Consider the following 20,087-nt stretch of genomic DNA (forward strand, 5'->3'; position numbering starts at 1 on the left):
TTTTCCATTTTAACTACAACAGAGTCATTTCCTCCCAACTACCTAGAAAACTGAAGGAAGCACATAAGTTCTAACAGCTTCCATTATCTGGGGTATACTTTCGAGAGAGTAAGGCTTCCAATTCCTAACCTCCTTCTTTTTCCTTGGTTAGGCTGATCCAGTTATGCAGAAAAGAAAGTATGTGAGTTGTCACCTACTCTAGGCTAACAGAGATTAGACTCCGAGGCAGCACCAGAAACAGGAAAAACTCTGGCTGAATTTTCCTTAGTAAACACAGTATGGAATCCCTTGCCTAATAAAAAAGAGTGACTGTATTATATTTTATTTCAAAGAGGAAAGGCAAACTTGCAGCTCACAGTTGCTCTGACTTGCTGTAAGGCCACATATGCAGCAGCAATGAATTTTATTAAAAAGTCAATTTAAATGAATGTGTGACTAGAATTAAAGTGAATGGGTGCTGAATTCTACCTCACCTGTTGTCTTTACAATTCTCCAGTCCCAGTACAGTTTAAAGGTGCAAACCTGTGTTACCTGTACCTGAATCTGGGCCTGCACTTGCTGGGTTCCACCTGGTTTCTGGGTTTGGGAAATTGGAGTTGTTAAGAACTGTGTTTTAATGGCAGGCTGTGTAGCATAAGTTACTTTTTGCTGCTGTGAAGTCTGCTGCTGGGTCTGGACCGTGACCTGTTGAGCATTTATCTGCACAAGAGAAAAAAGGGCATTATCACTACAAAGGCAAGTGTATTTTAAAGAACAGCTATGTGGGGAAAAAATATTAACTACACTTAATTATTGAAAAAAAATTCTCCCAGTATTAGCAGTAAAAAAAATTAGCCTTAGAGGAAAGCCTTCATGCATTTACATAAGTATTCAGAATTAAAGTATTTAATGAAAAGTTTCTCTCTTACACACAACACTCACACAACAACAGACTTACTAAAAACTACCAAACTATCAACCACTTTACAGAAGAAAAGTTAAGCACCTGAGAACCTGTTCTCTATACCTAAGATTCACCCCTAGAAACCCTGACTGACTCTCTAGGGGTGTCCTGGTCATCCAGAACCACTGCACAAGATAATAGGAGAACAGACAATGGTACCTTTTGCTGCACAGTAGCTTGTCCCTGTGCAACCTGGGGCTGGATGGCTTTCTGCTGCTGTGCTGCTTGGTGATGCTTGAGTTTCAGCAGCTGCTGGACATGCAGTGGCTGAGCAACGACTGTCTGTCCTCCTGAAAATTACAGAAATAATTAGAGCTGTAAGAGTCTTTAGTTTATTGCTTTGTACCAGTAATCACACCTCGCACACACAGATTCTGCTTTTACAGACTTATACATCTGCACAGCTTTGAGCACTAACAACCCACTGATTTTAATGGGAATAAGACATGATTTTGACAGTAAATTTCTTATCTAAGGGCATGAGTAAGCTAATTTTTTGTTTTAACAACAATCTTCCTACAAGAAAAAAATTATCTATACTATAGGAGACTGCTATGAAACACAACTCTTCCTATTTCCAACTTGCATTCACATACCTGCTGCTTTCTGTGGCTGCCCAATGGCAACACTAATGCCTGCCACAGTCACAGGGAGTGTGGTGACTCCTGCAGATGACACAACAGCAGCTGGAACAGACACCACTGGAGGCTTTGCCAGAGCAACCTGTGCTGCTTGTGGAGTCTGGGCCTGGATCTGTCCTTGTGCTTGGAGCTGGGAAGCAGGAACACGAGTCTAAGCAATAAGGAATGAAGATTATTGTACCAGCACAGAAAGATTTGCTGCATATAACAGGTGATTACAAAGTGATAGCTGTAAATGTTTCTAAATGTAATGGCTCCTGTACAGTGACACAATTCAGAGATGGTATCAACGGGTAAATACAATGTAAAGCTATTTATGTTACAGCTGTTCCTTCTGAACTGCCAGAGCAATGCAAAGGGCACTGATGAGTGTGAATGAGCAGGGCCCAGTTCATTTAAACCAGCCAAGAGTGAGATGTTTGAGACAGCTTTTGCCAAGTCAAAGCCAACTCACCAGGCGTGCCACTTGCAGGTTGGTGACAGTAGTGCCCGTGAGGACAGCGCCAGGACGAGGGGCTGTCACAGCAGTGAGCTGCTGGGTTTGCTGCTGCTGCTGCACTTGCACTTGTGCTGTTTGCTGCTGTGCCCCTTGCTGTGTCTGCTGTGCTGCCTGCTGCTGGGGGAGCTGCAGCTTCTGCTTCTGCAACTTGATCAGCTGCTCCTGTAAAAATCAAACACCTCCATCATTTCCAATGGTTTACATTTCAGGAGAAAAATGGAGATGAATCCAAAGCTTACAAGGAGAAACATTCTGTACCAGACTAGAGCTAAGATCAAGTATCTAAAATGTAACTCTTTTACACAATGGCTTCCAGTGAGCAGCAGTAAGTGCTTTCCATCCTGCCCTACTCTACTATTGAAAGTGCTGTCAGACTCACTGCCTGCATGAAATTTTAGAAGGATGAAATTTAAGAGGGAAATACATCTCACTGTAGCCCAAGTAAACAGGACCCAACACACATACTGTAAGGAATCTTACAGTAATGATAGCAATGGGCTAGGTTACTTCATGAGTGGTTCCTCACCTGTGACAGTTTCCCTACAGTTTTTATTTGAGCTGGAGACTGGGCTTGTGCCTGAGCCTGGATCTGTGGGACTTGCACCTGAGCAGCCTGCTGCTGCTGTTGCCTCAGAAGCTGGAAGTGAGCAGGGGTGATGGTTTTGCCTGACAGCTGGACTGTTGGTGTAGCTGTGAATAAACAAAAAACAAAACATTATGACGAATACTTTTTATGATTCAGTTTTACTCATGAATTTCACCTGAGAAGCTGAGCTGTTAAATACTTATTTTTCTGCTCCAGCACACAAATACATTATGTAAAAGCATGATGCAAAAGCAGAGTAGATCATAAAATACAAGGGCCTTTCTTCACAATTGTTTTTAGTCAAGACAGTCAATTATAATATTTTACTGCTAGATTGTTAATAATATTTTTAAATTGCAATGCCTAGGGGCCAAGCTCTTTATTGCCATACTTTATCCAGAAATACTGGAGATAAATATCATCTGAGCACCAACAATAAAGCAAGTTAAAAATCATAGCCCTGTTTAATTGAGTCCCAGACTTCCAATATTGTGGGGCCGTGGTGGTGCACCAACAGGAATTCTGGAGCCCTTTGTGTACTACTGGAAAAAGTCTCTGAACACAGGACTGTTGCCACATTTCTCTTCACAGAGAAAAGCAAGGCACAATTCTTCCCAAGAATATTTCTGAGTTTCACATTCTCTGAACCTCAGAGAATGATCAAAACAATTCTTATCTCATTTGCTGTGCCTGTGTTTGTGCAAAAGTAGAATGCAATGTGGAGATTGTTTACCCAAAGTGATGGTGTTTTGTTTCCTCAGCCTATCAGGGCCAAGCGTGTGTGTGTGTGTGTGTGTGTGTGTGTTGGGACTGTTGGCTGACAGTCACGAGATTCTGTGGAGTGCAGCTGAGTGCTGGGCAGATTCAGTTTAGATGTAATATAATAAAGAATAATAGAGTATAATAAAGTAATTTAGCCTGCTGATAAGATGGGAGTCAGATGCATCATTCTCTCCCCCTCGTCGGGGGCAAAAATATCCACAATACAGGAATCATTACCTGGTGTAACCTGGGTCACCAAAGACCTAGTCTGGGTCTGCACAGGGGTGAGGTTGGTGGTGACCACGGCCGAAGCTGTCACCGACGTCACGGCGCGCACGCCCTGCGTGGAGGCGATGGTCACCAGCTCGGTGGACGCTGCGGGCGCCGCGGCCGCGCGGGGCTGGCTGTGAACCACCTGGGCAGTGGCGGTGCCTCCCGAGGTCTGCAAGGGAACACAGCCATTACTGCTCCCTTCCCAGCCTCACATTCCCCTGCTGGAAATGGAATTAACCTTCCAGGCAATTTTATAAAACAAGCATGAAAAATGCAAAAGAACAAAAGCCTCAAATCTGTCTAACACATCTGTCTGAATGCATCTTAAAATCAGCATGTGGTTAAATCTTTTTCCAAAAGGCTGATCACCAAACCCTTCTCTCCATTACAGACACTTGATTTTAGTACTTTTCAATATTCTGCTTTATCTTCCATAGTCTTAAACCATTAACATAATAATAAAGATCATAATTAATAAAGCACAAAACAGTTTACAGGCTGAAAATGTTAATGACATAATACATTGCTTTCAGCAGCACTTCCCTATAAACTATTTGTAACAGTATTAAGCATTTTTTTCTGATAAACCATTCCAATGTGTTCTGATGTTTTGGTAAGAGAGAGAGGTTTGATAAAGAACCCCAAGATGCACATGACATTTGCAAGCAGCAGAATTTCTGACAACATGGAAAGCTAAAGCTATGCTGATAAAACATGCAATCCAGTGTGTCCAGGGACACAACTAGTGACAGGATCTACTCACAGTCAGCGTCCCAGGTATAACAGGTGAGGCCAGACGTTTATTAATGGGCTGGAAGGTGGCAGCAGGGACCCCAGCAACAGTGTTCACGATCACATTTCCACTCACTGTAGCTGAAAGCAAGCCAGGATTAATGTGAGATTCTGAGAGGGAAAACCCCAATGTCCCATCACCTCCTATGCCCAATTATAAAGTCTCCTTACCAGTCTGGATGCTCGTCCCCGTCACCGCTGTTTTGATGGTGCCTGCCTAATTAGAAGACAATTAAGGTAACAGTTCAGAAAACCAATAAAAGAAAACTGAGCATTGCTTAACACAGTGCTGTATTCCAGGAGTGACAAAATCACAAAAATTCAATGGAACACACAGAGATTTCTGCACTTGTTCATTGACTTTACAGATCACAGCAACTAATGCATACATAAATCAGGATTCTGCCTCACTAATGAGCAACTGTAGGCCAGCCAAGTTGTGGTAAACCCTGGTCACTGGACATCCCTGTTAGCAGAGGAAGGGAGCAATCCCTTGGACAACCACTCACACAGGAACATCACTGAGCACTTCATACACAGCAATGCTAGTGGGTCAGAACACATCCTCTGTGTCTTTCTGCAAAAGCTGTGGTACTCCTGCTCTTCAACAAGCCAAATAAATCCACCACTGCCTGCACACATTGCTATGCAAACTGGACTGGTTCTAAATACAAAAGCCACAGACCAGTCATCAGACTCATTCAGACTCTAGATTTAGGGAAGACATGAAAACTTTGCACAAATTCGCAGTAAAAGCACCATGGTGTTTCCTGCAGGATGCATCACTTCACTTGCCTTGCAAAGGTTAATGAATCTTTGGATTTCAAGCTCTAACTGAATCGTTCTTAAAGCTACATTCTCTTTTTTCTCTGTATTCTGCAAGCTCTCTGTACAAATACATCTCATTGACCACATGCATCTATTCACTCAGACTTCATAAAATGAAAGTCTAAAGTGAAAAAGGAAAAACCATCTTTGCACAGGGTTTTTCAGAATGCCAAGATCTGTTGCTACAGTGGTACAAATAGTCTTAATAAATCAGGGAACCAGAAGACACCCAGCATAATCAGGGAAAGCAAACAAGAAAACATATCTTTAATCTCACTATACTGACCTAAAATTCTCTTTCCAGAGAAAACAAGACACAAATAGAGCACACACAGAAGAACTGAAGTTACTACATCAGAGGCATCGAGCTCTCCCTTTCTTACCAATACTGCTGTGTTGGCCACAGTAGTGACTGCAGTCTGCACCACTGCCTGTGGCTGCTGAACTACCTGTGCTTGTGCCTGTGCCTGTGGCTGGGCCTGGGCCTGCTGCACGGGGGGCTGCTGGGGGGGCTGCTGGCCCGCCTGGGGCTGCTGGGACTGGGGGCCCGTCTGCTGCTGGGCCCTCTGCTGCTCCGCCAGCGCCTGCAAAGCAAGGGGCACCTTCAGTCTTCAAGCATGGAACAAGCAAGATGTGGTTTTTTTAAAACAAAACAAGACAAAACCTCTTTATTTCTATCCACAAAACTCTTTTAATTCCAACCAGAGACACCTCACTTTTCGAATCCAAGTTACACAACCTGACTCATTTCAAACAACAAGATGTACTCATGGTTTTATGGCTTAGAGCACAGCACAAAAAGCACTTATCATCCACAAGCAAGGACAAGTAGTTCTTTCTGAATAATATAGGAAAGGAGGCTACAGAATGGTCAGGAATTAAATAACACTTTTAAATGTTTTAGCATCTTTTGCAAAAATGTGTTCCTCATTGTTTAAGGGGTCTGAGAGTGACAAGAAGCACAAGGAAAGGTCCCAAATTGGGCCTTGGTTATCTAAACCCCTGTACATGAACAATGTGCAGCTGCTCATAACATCCACTGTACTGCCATTCTTCTCCCAGGAGGCAGCTTTGCTCGTACCTCATCTGCTGCCTGATTTTTTAATTACTGCAGCCATTTGTGCACAGAGATGGGACCATACCTTTTTCTCTTTGGCAATGCGTTCTGCTCGGAGGGACGCGACTTGAATTGGAGGGAGGGGCTTATCATAGTTGATTCCACTGGAAACAACAATAAGACAAAACACACAATATTTAGAAATACCTGAAACCTAAAAAAAAAAAGAAAATAAAAAAGAGCACTTTAATGCAATTTATAACTACTTCAAGACAGAGAGTGCTCACCTTTCAGCAAGCACCGATGCATGCTTTGGATTCTTCTGGAAAGGATTCATGCCAAGTCTGAAATTGAGAAAAACTGTATTAGTGGAGACAGAAAAACTTTAAAAACAGTATTTCATTTCACATATTTTAGCATTTGGTGAAGTTTCCATGATATTCCAGCCAGTACTAGGGCCTGCATACAGACAGACATTTAACAAAGACTCAGAAAAACTGCAGGAAGACACATAGGAAAGAATGTACTACTAAACAGCATAGACAGCAAATTGTCTACAATTGAGGCAAAAGGATAGATATAAAGTAGATTAAAAAAAACCCAACTAAATGCAATTCTGCTCTTAATGACAAAGAGCAAATTCCTGCAGTGAGTCTCAAACATGAAATATGGAGATGCTTCCATTAACACAAAACACACAGACATGGATCAAGAACAGAGAAACAGAGTGCAGAATAACTCTGGGTTTTGAGAGCCATTCAAAACACAGTTTCCAGGAGATCTGTGGTGACAGAAGATCAAATGATCCCAGGTAAACTTACAGAGGTTTGATAGGTGGACTTCTTTTCCCTGCAATCATTTTCATCATCTCAAAATGATTAGTATAAAGCTGTGTGTGGGTTGCACCCTCATCTTGAGCATAGATCTGATTGGTACGAAGTGGGCGACTGTTTTTAGTCTAAAAAAAGAAAACAAACCAACTTTCAATTGCAAACTCACCCAACAGGACATTTTGTCTATGTTTAAACACAAGGCGCGCTCGTAGATTATTTAAAAACATTCTCCAACATATCTATCACAGACTGGTTCCTGCCTCGTGTCACTGATAACTTACTGTCACACAAAACTCTATGGGAAATATATAAAGAAAGAGCAAAATAAGGAGCAGTTCTCACGGTCACACTGGCATCAGCACTTGGGGACATACAAAATGGCAAACTCTAATTTGAGGAAGAATCTTTGCTTTAGTTTAGATTTTGCAAGTTTAATTCATTACCCAAACCAAGAGCCCATTAGTTTATAGTTATGCATAGCGCACACGTAAGATAACAAAACAAAACCATCACTGCACTGCTCTCCCAACAAAGCTAGGTTAACATCCACACACCATGCCAGTCTAACATGTGGCTTCTCCTAAGCAGAAACTGCCAGTCAGGGACAAACCTCCTTAGCAGTCAGACAATGGGACTACAGCCAGAAGCTCTGGATTCTCCACCCAACTCTGTCACTAAATTGCTGTGTGGTTTGGAAGAAGGTGTTCACAGTCATGGAATTTGTTTCTGTTTCTGTAGTGTCCTATCATCCTCATTTACTAAAACGTGTTTCAGGCATCAAATTCACTATGTATTTGTAATCCACTTAGACTCTAGCATGAAGTTCATTCTTACAGATCTTAAATACCATCAGAATAAGATACATGGTGGAAAAATGCCAACTACAGTTTAAGTGAAATCACAAACTTCTTGCATGATCTAAAATTTATCTATCAAATCCAAAAGCTGAAGTCTGGTGTCAATCCACTGTATCAACAAAGAAAGGAAAAATAAATTTGGAATTTTAATTGATGTTTCAGAACTCAAGTAACACTCAACATGGATCTCATATGAATTATCTGCCCACCTCCATTGCTGCTAAATACCACAGTGTCTAGATTTGATTTTGAAAGAATACCAATGCACACCTTATAAATACTTTTTGTCTTCTTTTTAGGATTAGCTTCGTACATTAGCTGTAAAATAAGAAGGAAAGTTAGATGATCTTTTGTGGAAGATTTTGTTCAGGTGCTTTTTCTTTTCAAAGAAATCACATAAAATAAGTGGAAATCCTGATGAGAATAATTTAAAAAGATCTTTTAAAAGTTATTTATTTACACTGTTGAAACATTTAACAAAAAACAAGTGTTTATGGAGTTAAGGAAAAAAAACTCTACAACTTAAGGTAAAAAAAAGACGCATCATTGCAGGTGAGCTCACCTTTCCTTCCTCCCTTGGGATTATGACATTCTCGTATCGGTTGCGGCACTGCTTGGGCGAGCGATAGACTCTGCTGCAGGAGTTAACAACATCACTGACCAGGTCCCAGTTGGGAGTGTGTGCTGGTGACACAACAGCAAGGTTTAAAGGAAGCTCCAGCAGCTGCTTCACTGCCTGCAACACAGAAAGATACAAATGCATCAGGAGACATTGTTGTCATCTTCCAAACTTTCCCTGACCTGCATGTGCCCACACACCATTACCATAGTGGGACAGCTCAGGGCTAAGGCTCTGTGCTCAGCTACAGTCACAGAGAATAAACAGGCATAAAGTGCCTTAATGCTGACTGATGTGCAGGGAAACAGTTGGAGATTGGTATGAGAGGGACGGGGTGTCACTGTCATATTTTCTGAAAAATCTCTTTGACCAGGATTCTTCTCCTGGGAAGCTGAGAAGCCTCAGAGGAAAAAAAGAAAACAATATTATCTCATTTGCTTCTCCTGTGTTTTGCTGCTTTGGAATATGGCTGGAGATTGTTTATCCAACGTGTGAATTGGTTTGATTTAATGACCAATCATGGTCAGGCTGTCTTGGGACTCTGGAAGGAGTCATGAGTTTTTCTTTATTATCTTTTAGCCTTCTGTCTGTATCCTTTCTCTATTCTTTAGTATAGTTTAGTATAATACTCTTTTATATAATATAGTAACAGAAAATAATAAATTAGCCTTCTAAGAACATGGAGTCAGATTCATCATTCCTCCCTTCGACAGGGGTCTCTGAAAATACCACAACGTGGAGCTGCTATTCAAATGCTGCTCTCCCCTCAAAGGTGGGAAGAGCCTTAGCTGCATTATCCAGTGTCCAGCCAGCACAACTATTAAGTGGCTTCTAAAACAATAGGGCTTAATCATACATTTTGTACTTTAACGTTTAATTTCCCCTTAGAGGAGCACAAATGACAAGCAAGCTGTTCCAAGTTATGACAGCAAATTGCCACTAAGAATTAGAAATAACCTCGAAGAGATAAAGCACAGGAATAAAAACATCACAACAGCAGAGGTTGCAGGTATCATCTCACCTGCAGAAGTGCCCAGTCTTCGCTGATCAACCACTCTGGATTATCCTGTCCAGCCTCAGTAGCTGGTTTGACAAGAGTTGGCAAAGGCTTTGCAAACTGTGTCTGTTGTTTCAACAAGATGTTCTTCTTTTGCTCTTTGCCCTCCCGGCGCATTTTCAACATTCCTGGAGTTGCTCGATCGAAGAGTGAACGAGGTGGGATAACTGTCTCCCCATGACGTTGCTTCTTCTTTCTACCTGCTGCTAAGACAAAACATAAAGCATTATTGGTAGATGCTGTCATTCTTTGATTCCTCTGCCTACAGCTGCAAAATGCTCATATGTGGACAGAGCACTCCCCACTGCCTCTGAAAAGCACAGCCAGGAACTAAACAGAGCCTGTTATCAAGTAAGACCAGCCCCATCCTAGCTGACAAACCAGAATGTCTGCAGTCTAAAACTGTGCTTTTAAGAACATCTTTATGTCTAAAGAGAAGACACACCATAAGAACTGGGCCTTCCAGTGAGTCCACTGCTTCAAGACCATGGTGAGATAAGAATTTTCATCCCTTCAAACATGCAAATTTGATCTTTATAGGACCAGAGTCCAACACAGATGCTTGAATTTATTAAACATAGCAACATGGGTGTTTCAATGCATTCTGAATATACAGGAGGCATGAAAACTCCTCTGATTTTTAAACTTTCAGCAATAAAACTCAGAACAGTTCTGAGCACACACTCACCAGAGGGATCTGTTTTGTGTCTCTTACGCTCCTTCCTGACATACACTGGAGGCAATTTTGACTCTGGAATAGGGGTGGTATCATACATCAGGCACATAACAGAATCTATGTAGATATCATTGTCATCCTGAGGTGGAGTAGGAGGAGTCCAGAGCTGCACAGAATAAAGTCTGTAATTACTGCAATGTTAACTCTCCACTGATCTTTATGTTTCATAAAATGAAAGGCCTGTTTAGGCTGCCTGGTGTTACTTTTACTTACTGGCATAATTTCAGTTTGTCCATCTGGACCTTCATAGACATATTCCTACACAACAAAAAGAGAACATAATTCAAATGATCCAACTGAAACCTGAAGGGTAAAGGTATTCTCAGACTAACTGTTAAGAAATAACTATTTAGAAAAAACAAGACTAATCAGCAATTACTTTGTTATACGCATCCTCCCGAGTGTAGGTGAGAAGCTCCTCTTCATCCTCCCAAAGCATTTTTTGCTCTCTTTCCTTTAACTCCTTCATATGCTGGACTTCCCAGGCTTTCTTTGCAGTTTTCAGTTCCATCTAGATTAAAGTCAGACTGCTTAGAAACATTATACAGTAAGACACTGGATTAGAAATCATCAATTTGTAATTTTATGGATAAATGCCTTGAACTTTGACTTTTTCAGATACAGGAATCTTATAGCAATTTCTTAACAGATACTGTCCCAACCATTTAGAAGATATTTATTGGTCTTTGAGGAGGGTTTTAAAACCATCAATATAAAGCAATCAAAGAATTTCAGTTAAACAATGAAGACAACCAGAACACAGGCTCACTAAAACTAATGAAATTTTTTCCCCTGCAATCAATGGAGTACAACAAATATTTGCTGAGCCTGGCTGAAAGCAATTCCCATTTTATAAAAAAGAAATTAAGAACTGACACCTGCTTAAACCGCAGAATCCCAAAATAATGAGCTCTCTGTAAGACATTACGTTGTTCATAAGGTATAGCAAGAAAGGATCACAGTATATTCCACATCATTGGAGAAACTTCCATTTCATTTTGAAAATATAATAAATGTTGTTCTGTGACAGAATAACATGGCAAAGAAAGATTTGTTTTACCTCACTCAACCGTGGCTCATTGTCATCAACTGAACCGTGGAAGAGCTCCAGATAATTCAAAGCATACTTCTCAATTGGAGTCAGCTGAGGGAAGTATCAAAGGGAAAAAATGTTACTTTGAGGATAATAAAAGAAACATTACATGAAATATCAAAGCTCTCCTTCAAACTCATCTTAACATTTTAAAGCAGAGGGAGATCTCCCTTCCATTTAATGGGAGAAACAACAAAGTTGCTTTAAGGTCAGACTGCAAAGAAATTGAAACATTTGAACTAAACATTACTTTTTAGCCAGCTATTCAAGAGAAGTCACGGTACCTGATCCACAACAGCAACTAACTCCTGCAGCTGTGAGGGCTCTTCATTGTATTTTGTCTCACAGAGCTCTGAGATTAAAGGTTCAATGCTTGACTCAGATCCTGTTTCTTGTATGTGATCATTTGACTCCTCATCCTCCCGTTCAATGCTGTTGAGGGCCTTTCAGAGAGATATATTTTAAAAATAATTAAGACTTCAAAAATATGGAAAGAAATTCCATGAGGAGTTCATTGAAATGCAACACAAATTTCTGCAGTAAGTGTCTGCTACAGCAAGAGAAACAGTCCCAGAAATTATAAAACTTTAGGCTTTTGGAAGTTTTGTCACAAGGCAAATGACAAAAGAGCATAAAACTACAAGAAAAAGAGACAGACAGAATTTACCCAAAAGAAAAAAAAAAAGGGATTAGTCAGCTGTTTAATACTAATGTTGCACAGCTGTATTTTTAATGTGTGTGTGTTAATCATTACCTCTATGAATGGTCTTGCAACTTTAGGTGAAATATTTTCTGCTGGAGATGGCTCTTGAGAAAGTACTACAAATTCTTCTGCTTTCACTCTAAATCCAGAATCCTCCATAGGAGAATGAACCTCAAACAATTCCTGAATTGTTTGCTTGGTAAACAGAAAGAAAAAAGAGAAATACATTCAGTTTTTGGGAGCATACTATTTTTTTTCCATATCAGGAGTGCCAGCCAGGATAGCCTGGCTTCACCAGTGCAGTCACTATCTCATGTATCTTCAGAGCAGCAATTCAGAGCCTGTCTCTCTAAATATCCACATTTATTAAACTTATTTCACATTTTTAAAGCTATTGAGACCTTCACCCTTACAAGCTCTGCAAAATTTTGCAGCAGGGTGAAGCAACCACAATATATTAAGTCATGGGCGATGTCTGTGCATCACTATGCAAACAACAGAACAAAACAGATGGACAATATTTGAAAGAATGTGGCCCCAACACTGAGAGTTCAAGCAATCATGAAATCCAATATGCCTCCTTATTAATTCTAGCCCAGACAGATTTCTACTAAACTGCTATTAAACACTCCAACACAGATGCTTGAATTTATTAAACACTGCAACATGGGTGTTTCAATGCATTCTGAATATTAATTTACCTGTGTTAAAAAGGCCATTGAATAGTCATTTCCCTGAGCAGCCACTTCTCTGATCAAGTCCTTTGTGCCATTTTTCAAAAGTTTCTCTTCCACAGAATTGCCACTGACAAGTCTAAAAAAAAGGAAAAAACAGCAGAAATCTGGTAAGTCATTTCCAAACCAGCTTTCAGAAACAAAAAGACCAAGTGTACTAGAGAATAATACTAAATGTTTAAAATGTGGTAGTATGTGGGAGTTTTTTTAGTTATGGTGCAGGCCCAGAAAAAAACACACTACCACCTTTACTTTAGAGCTTTCTTTTAATAATTGATGTAATTAAAAAAAAAAAAGACAAAAATCGACAATGAAAAGGATCCCTTAAAAAATTCCATGTAGACTAACAGACAATATCCATGCTGGTATGATTCATTTATTACATTTGGTGTTAAATCCCCCCACTTTTTCATATCAGGATAGATACCCTGGCATTTTTTTTATTGAAAGGAAGTGGTTTTCAGCACTGTTTCCACTTTATTCCAGATCATCCAGGGCAGCACTATCTGAACTAACCTCACATTAAAACACGTTAAAGAGCAGATGTTGGCTGTCACCATCACCTGTATATATGGATATCTTTACATCTCCCAATTCTGTCACACCACTCCTGAGCTTTTGCATCCATCACTGGGTTCAGGTCATTGTCATAGAACACAACAGTGTCTGCCTCGACAAGATTGACTCCTGTGGAACGGCTGTGAGAGGAGAGGATGGCACAGAAAATGCGCTTGTCTCTGTTGAAAATTTTCATCAGCTCCTACATAAACAGAATAAAAGCAAGGACTAAATAAATGCACACCAAAATAAAATACCAAACCAAATTCACTATAGCCTAATAAAAAAAGGGATAAAAACATGTCAAGTGTTTCAAACTGAATACAAAATGAAGCAAATTTCTTTTCTCTGCAGTAGTGTATAAAAGCCTGGGCAGCACTTATTGCTGTACCAGTGGGCAGCTGCTAGGACACACTTACCTGACGTTGTTCCTGGTTGGCATATTCATCAATCCTCACAAAGGTGAGGAAATGGAAATTCAGGAACAACTCCAGTATGTCCAGCATCAGAATCATCTGTGACAAAATCAGCACACGGCGCCCTTCAGATTTCAACTTCTGAAGCAAGACAGCAAGAGCTTCTAATTTTCCTATAATTCAAACACAAAAACCAATAATGGTTTTATACAGAAATTCCATTCATGTGATAGAAGAAATTACTGAAATCTTGTCAGCAAATGTCTTTTACCTGAGTCATACTGCACCAGCCGGAGGTCAGGGAACTGCAGCAAGTGAGGAGTTGTCAGCTGCTGCAACTGATGCAAGTGTGGAGCTGCCTTCTGCCTCAGGCTGTGCTTAAGGAGTTTCAGTTTGTGACTGTATGAAGGGGGAGGATTTGCTACATAGAAACATGGAGGAGCAGCAACTGCAGCTGGCAACACGAAGAGAGCCCTGGGGAAAGCATAAAAACAAGACAACACTGACTTAAACAGCTACAGACAAAATGATCAGCAATAATCATAGGCACAGCAATGAAAGTCAGTCTTGGCTAAACTAGCTTCTGCCTGCATGTCTGGGTCTTAACTCTTGTTAGTTGGGTCCATGTGGTACCTATTCAAGTAAATCCAAAAGCATAAGAATGTAAGACTAAGCATGGTCAGCTGAATTTGGGCTTGAAATTAGGAAAGAGGCATTGAAAACACCTATTTATAAGTGACTTATTTTTACTTCCATGCTGTACATCATTTACTGCTAAATAAACCAGTCTAAACCAAATAAGCTCATCAACAGAAATAAAGTTTCAAGCCTTTTTGAAAAGTCTTTTAGAAATAACTAGATGTATAAAGGCTTGTTAGGCAGGGTCATACATTACCTGTTAACAAGATCCTTTAGAGATTCCTGCTGCTGAACCAACCCCAGGATCATTTCCCTCAAGGGGTTACTCGGGCCTCCGCAGGCACTTGTGGAAAGGCAGCAGTTGACAAAGCCAGCCCACCTCCAGTGGTTGCCCTCACTGGAAGGCAGCTGGGTGGCCTTTGTGTCCCCAGCCAGGGAGCAAACACTCAGCACGTCCCGGCCGTACAGCGGCGCCCGCGAGCAGCGGCGCTCGTTGCCCGAGAAGATCCTGTCCAGGCGCTCCTTCAAGAGCCGGTTCTTCTCCTCAAACGTCTCCTTTGCCAAGAGAAGGTGAATGAAAACCACATCTGCTGCTCATCACAGTAATAATACATGAGGGATTTGAGGTTCTTTAGAATCTGAGTTTCTTTAGAAACTATCAGGATCAGAGTATAGATCCCAGAGTAGAATAACTACTTATAGCAATTATTAAAGGTATGAATTTCAGATAAAATCTGAAGACTACAGCTGAATTCAGTTCATATTAAAGAGTCAATCCTACCTTAGTTTAGTATCTTCTTGCTTTTTAAAGGTATTTTTTCATAGCTTTTGGTATATTCTTGATATTTCCCTACACTTTGTAAGTTGTTTGAGTATCTTATACAAAAACTTGTTAAGATTAGAAATCTATAAAAATTTGCCCGATTACCACTGTGTTCAAAACACAAAAAACCCACATGACTTCTTTATTTATGCATAGCTACATAATTAAAACATATTACAGTTACAAGAACCTATCACAGCATAAGAAAGCTGTCAGCTGCCTTTATACACCAGATTATTTTATCTATGGATTACGAATGCGCCAGATGTGTCAACCTGAAACATGGACAGAAGTTGGAATATTCATCTACTCTATAATCATCAAAGTCCCTAATTAATTCCAGCTTTGCAAATTACAGCTTTCAACTATTACACAGACTTACTATTGATTCTGAAAAGCGGTGGTTCCACAAGAAAAGAAAAATTGAGTACCTGTGACTGTCCATGCAAAGGTGCTGGTTTTAACACTGCTCCCATGTCACCAGATGGCAAGTTAGTAACTGCAGCTCTACCTGGAATACAAACTGAGGATAAACCTTGTGTTTATATACTTATTCGTCTGAAAATTGGTCTCTTTATTATTTTCAATAAGTAGACACTTGATAGCTGTAACACATCATTGCTGCAGACAAATTTTTAGTCTAAATGTGAACTGAGTATTGCAAATTTGTAATTTGTTATACAACAGATCTCTGACAGATATTCACATTAACTGTTCTCACAAAAATCCAAGATAGATTAATGGAATTTTATTTTGCTTTGTACAAAGCAAAGTGCTGTGCTCCATTTGTACTTTATTCAAAATGTCATGTGCAGTGCAATACACACTGACATTCAGAAAATGTTAATATGAACACAATAGAAAAAAGAAAATGTTCTAATTCAGAAAAAGATTGTTTTAACTTATCTTGAGCAAAGATAAGTTAAATCAAAGCAAAAATCAAAGATTTTTCAGAAAACACATCAATTGAGTGCATCTACAAGTTGGTGAAATCATATGATGGAATCTCAGTAGCATTCTCATGATTTCAACTATTAGCAGATGTTTACCCAGACAGTTAACTACACTGTAAGAGCATCACACCATTTTGAAGGAATGTTTTTTTATATCCCAAGAAAATTACAGCAGATGGCCATTTTCAGGGAATGAACTCCTAGTGTTATATTTGTCTTCATTTAATAATCTGCTGGTTTGTTGTAAATGCATAAATTTCTCCATTATTTTTGTCAACATCTTCGTTGTGTTTTTAAGCAAGGAACTGATCACATTTACAGCAAGGCACCAAATACCTAAACAACATTTGCAGAGGGAAATGGAAAACTGTAGCTTGATCAGATAGAAAAGGGAAAGAAATTAGATAAAAGCAAAATCAATGTGGAAAAATGGAGACAATCACTGGACATTCTCTGCCAGTATAAAAAATCATCACCCTTGATTTTTCCTTGCAAAAATTAATAAATTATTTCAAGTTGACTTCTTCCCCAAAAAAATTTGACCAAAGGCAAAACAGGTAAAAAAAAAAATCTATAATTAGGTTACATGCTCTCCTAAGTTTGTACTAAAAATTTTCTTAAAACTCCAGCACACACCAAATACAAACTGCAAAGATTTGCCTCATAGTTTACCCACTTCTGAGCTCAACTTACAGAATTATGATCTGCAACAATTTGGGAGTTATATATGAATGTGATTTTAGCAATTAAATATTTAGACATTTCCTCAGGCTGGAGAACCCACCTTGCTGTGTGACTGCAGTGGAAGCTGGGCCACCTGCCTGGTGCTGGTTTCCTAAAGCATTCAGGGCATTCTGCACAGTTCCTGCTTGGGAAACTGTCTGCATGACCACAGGGCCCTGAGGCCTCAGGTACTGCTGCCCAGGGGCTGACACAATCTGAAGGACACTTCCTGCAGTGGAGGATTTTAACAGACATTAGGGTGAAAAAGAATTTGTGTTCTCTAGCAAAATCTATTAGTGTTACAAGCTGATTGTTACTGCTTCAAAGTATGTTAAATATTACCAGACACGTTCATCACACCAATCTGCCAAAAAGGAGGGAAACACCCAAGTATTCATAGCTGAAGAGGAGTTTCATGTCATAGGGGTATCATTCTAATCTAGGTATTTATATAGAATTTGGACAAAATCCAAACAAACAGAAAATCTTCATTTAACATTCCCTCTATTTAATTGGCCACAGAGAATAAAGACATGCCAGTTCTCCTAAATTTGGCAATACAAACCACCAGCAAGGGAGATTTGAGAACAAAATATAGTGTAGGTAGAGCATTCAGACAAGGGCAATAAATGGGCCAAAATTCAGAAGCATGTCAATCTTGAAGTATCATTTATACAATTTCAGAATAAACCAAGAATGTTCTCAGTTTTTCTGTTTCTGCTCAGCAGGGAGTTTTTATCAAATAATGCCTCACCTTACTTTAGCTGCACTGCTTGGGTGTGGAAACAAAGGAAATAACATTTCTCAAATACAATACAGAAAAAGAAACTAACCATGTCTTTCATCTGATAGGCATTTATTTTTCAAACCAGAGCTACCTTGGCTCACAGAAAATAGGAAGAGCAGGACAATACAAGCACTGGGGATGGAAAAATCTCCAGCAACAAGGAACGAGGTGCCCATATCAAAACATGAGCATTCTGAATAATGGAAAATTGCCTTTGTTGAAGTAAGTACCTTGTAGCTGCAGGGGCTGCCCTGCAGTGAGCTGGCGGAGTTGACTGTGTGACAAGGTGAACTTGTTCCCTTGGAACTGCAGAGTCACTGGGGTCTCTGGCTGAGCAATCCTGCCTTGTGCTCCTGCTATAGAAGCCAGCTGGGCTATTTTTACTACCTCACCACCTGTTAAGGAGGGAAACAGGCATTAAAAAATCAAAGTGGGAGGCGAGTTCTTCAATAGTCACAATTCTACATTTTGGTTAGTAAACTGGTGCTGAAGCGCCTTCCATGCATAAGTATACTTAGTGCATCAAAAGTGTCATATAAAAGTTAAGCAGGTATTGCTTTCTATATTTGTTGGACAAACTGGAAAGAAGCTGATTGTTTAAAGGGTAAGAACATCAACATTTTAGAAATTACCACTTTCATTAGCAAAAAAGAGCTACCTGAAAACTCATGTGACACTTTGTAACAGAACAAGTATAGACATTACAGTGATTTTCACTGCCTTTTCAAGAGCATGAAGGAAGGTTTAAGGAAGAAATGAAAATATTCCTATGTGTGGCATATTAAATACACATTCAAAATTTGCTGATGAAACATGATTTATTTTAAGCAATCTGCATTTAGACAAACCAAAAAGCTTTGAAGTGGCAAGGACCAAGCTTTTTGTGATTTAAATGCAGAAAGGTTAGAGGCATTTCAGCATCGAGTTTTACGATATTGAGAAAATACTGGTGTGAAAATTCAGCTTTTGTAAAGGCAGTGCATTACCCCAGAGATAAAATTAATACATCAGTGCTCAGTACTCTCTACACATGCTAATAGGCAGTGCACATACAACCTTAAAGCAAAGCCTCATCACTTTTCTCTGCCTAACAGTGGCGACGCTCCTCTCTGCCAGAGAGGCCTTTAGCAGATGGATTAGTGTTTAACATGAAAGGAATAATTAGGAGAGAGCTAAAACATTTGGTCTGAAGGAAGTCTTGCCAGCAGAAGAAACATGCAGAAATAGGAGATTAAGTTGACACCGCTAATGTATGTCCACAGCAATTCTATTGTTTCTTATCCAATTTTCGATTTTCCTTGGTCATAAGCAACGTACTGAGCAAGGCTAATCAGAAGAGTGAAAAAAAAACAACGATTCTGTACACATCTTAGGGTGCCTAGTAACTTAACCTCATTGTAGTACAAAGGTGGGAGAAACCTTGAAAGGGGAGGCCACTTACTAGGCAACCGTGCCTGGGCCTGAGAGGTCAGTACGAGCCTCTGAGGCAGCACACTCTGTTGGATGGTGTGCGGGGGGGGCTGTGGCTGTGGCTGTGGCTGGGGCTGGCCCGGCTGCGGGGCCGGCGCCGCGCTCTGGCCCCGCGGTTTCACAGGGTTGGCTGCGCTAGTTGCTGTGGTGAAGGTCGCTGCGGGCTGGTGTCTTGGAGCACTGGTGGAAGCCTGAGTTGTCTGAAACTGTGCTGCTGCAGCTGCAATCAATAAGGGTTGTTTGTGCAAGCTGTTAGAGGTTTTAACTCCGCTCTTTTAAACAACCTGCATTAAAAAGAAACCTTCCAACAGGATAATCAAACGGCTACAAGAACGGCTTTGTCCTTACACACCGGGATTTCTAGCCACACCTCTTACTCCATCCTAGTTTTACAACATTATCTATTTGGAAAGCATTGTTTAAAGGGTAAATAAATACAGAGAAGCACTGTACATTCCCATCTTTGACAGAACATTACATGTCTTCGGGGTTTAAATATCAACTGTGGCGTATTTACTCCATATGCTAACAGGTTACACAAAGCTTAGTTTTGCATTATACTGGCAGATCATACTGGAGAAACTAGTGGGGAATTTTACTGGCAATTAGTCTGTTGGTATATTTAAGCCATTAGTATTCTAGACCAATAAGCTAGAGGGAAAAGGAGTTCTATTGAACAGACTAACTTGTATCTGTCTACGCTGA

At 40.2% G+C, this 20,087-nt stretch overlaps 1 protein-coding gene across 23 annotated transcripts in view; it reads right to left on the reverse strand.

Moving 5' to 3' along the window:
• Positions 1 to 20,087, reverse strand: part of EP400 (E1A binding protein p400) — a 57,159-nt gene that overhangs the window by 4,502 nt on the left and 32,570 nt on the right. For 10 of the 23 annotated variants that reach the window (XM_059863676.1, XM_059863679.1, XM_059863682.1 and 7 more), the window contains 30 exons: positions 19,354 to 19,602; positions 18,143 to 18,307; positions 17,187 to 17,354; positions 15,881 to 15,972; positions 14,883 to 15,181; positions 14,259 to 14,461; positions 13,991 to 14,160; positions 13,577 to 13,773; positions 12,981 to 13,092; positions 12,331 to 12,474; positions 11,861 to 12,019; positions 11,544 to 11,627; positions 10,863 to 10,994; positions 10,697 to 10,741; positions 10,436 to 10,589; positions 9,712 to 9,953; positions 8,634 to 8,807; positions 8,342 to 8,389; positions 7,203 to 7,339; positions 6,669 to 6,725; positions 6,467 to 6,545; positions 5,708 to 5,908; positions 4,668 to 4,713; positions 4,468 to 4,577; positions 3,669 to 3,873; positions 2,610 to 2,773; positions 2,039 to 2,245; positions 1,540 to 1,735; positions 1,103 to 1,233; positions 532 to 699 (listed from right to left, as the gene is read on the reverse strand). In XM_059863676.1, the coding sequence (XP_059719659.1) occupies positions 532 to 699; positions 1,103 to 1,233; positions 1,540 to 1,735; positions 2,039 to 2,245; positions 2,610 to 2,773; positions 3,669 to 3,873; positions 4,468 to 4,577; positions 4,668 to 4,713; positions 5,708 to 5,908; positions 6,467 to 6,545; positions 6,669 to 6,725; positions 7,203 to 7,339; positions 8,342 to 8,389; positions 8,634 to 8,807; positions 9,712 to 9,953; positions 10,436 to 10,589; positions 10,697 to 10,741; positions 10,863 to 10,994; positions 11,544 to 11,627; positions 11,861 to 12,019; positions 12,331 to 12,474; positions 12,981 to 13,092; positions 13,577 to 13,773; positions 13,991 to 14,160; positions 14,259 to 14,461; positions 14,883 to 15,181; positions 15,881 to 15,972; positions 17,187 to 17,354; positions 18,143 to 18,307; positions 19,354 to 19,602 (4,538 nt within the window). The remainder of the gene's footprint in view (positions 1 to 531; positions 700 to 1,102; positions 1,234 to 1,539; positions 1,736 to 2,038; positions 2,246 to 2,609; positions 2,774 to 3,668; positions 3,874 to 4,467; positions 4,578 to 4,667; positions 4,714 to 5,707; positions 5,909 to 6,466; positions 6,546 to 6,668; positions 6,726 to 7,202; positions 7,340 to 8,341; positions 8,390 to 8,633; positions 8,808 to 9,711; positions 9,954 to 10,435; positions 10,590 to 10,696; positions 10,742 to 10,862; positions 10,995 to 11,543; positions 11,628 to 11,860; positions 12,020 to 12,330; positions 12,475 to 12,980; positions 13,093 to 13,576; positions 13,774 to 13,990; positions 14,161 to 14,258; positions 14,462 to 14,882; positions 15,182 to 15,880; positions 15,973 to 17,186; positions 17,355 to 18,142; positions 18,308 to 19,353; positions 19,603 to 20,087) is intronic. The other 13 variants (XM_059863690.1, XM_059863689.1, XM_059863686.1 and 10 more) reach the window with 13 other exon arrangements.

This window comes from Haemorhous mexicanus, chromosome 19 (assembly GCF_027477595.1).
Source record: "Haemorhous mexicanus isolate bHaeMex1 chromosome 19, bHaeMex1.pri, whole genome shotgun sequence".
NCBI lineage: Eukaryota > Metazoa > Chordata > Aves > Passeriformes > Fringillidae > Haemorhous > Haemorhous mexicanus.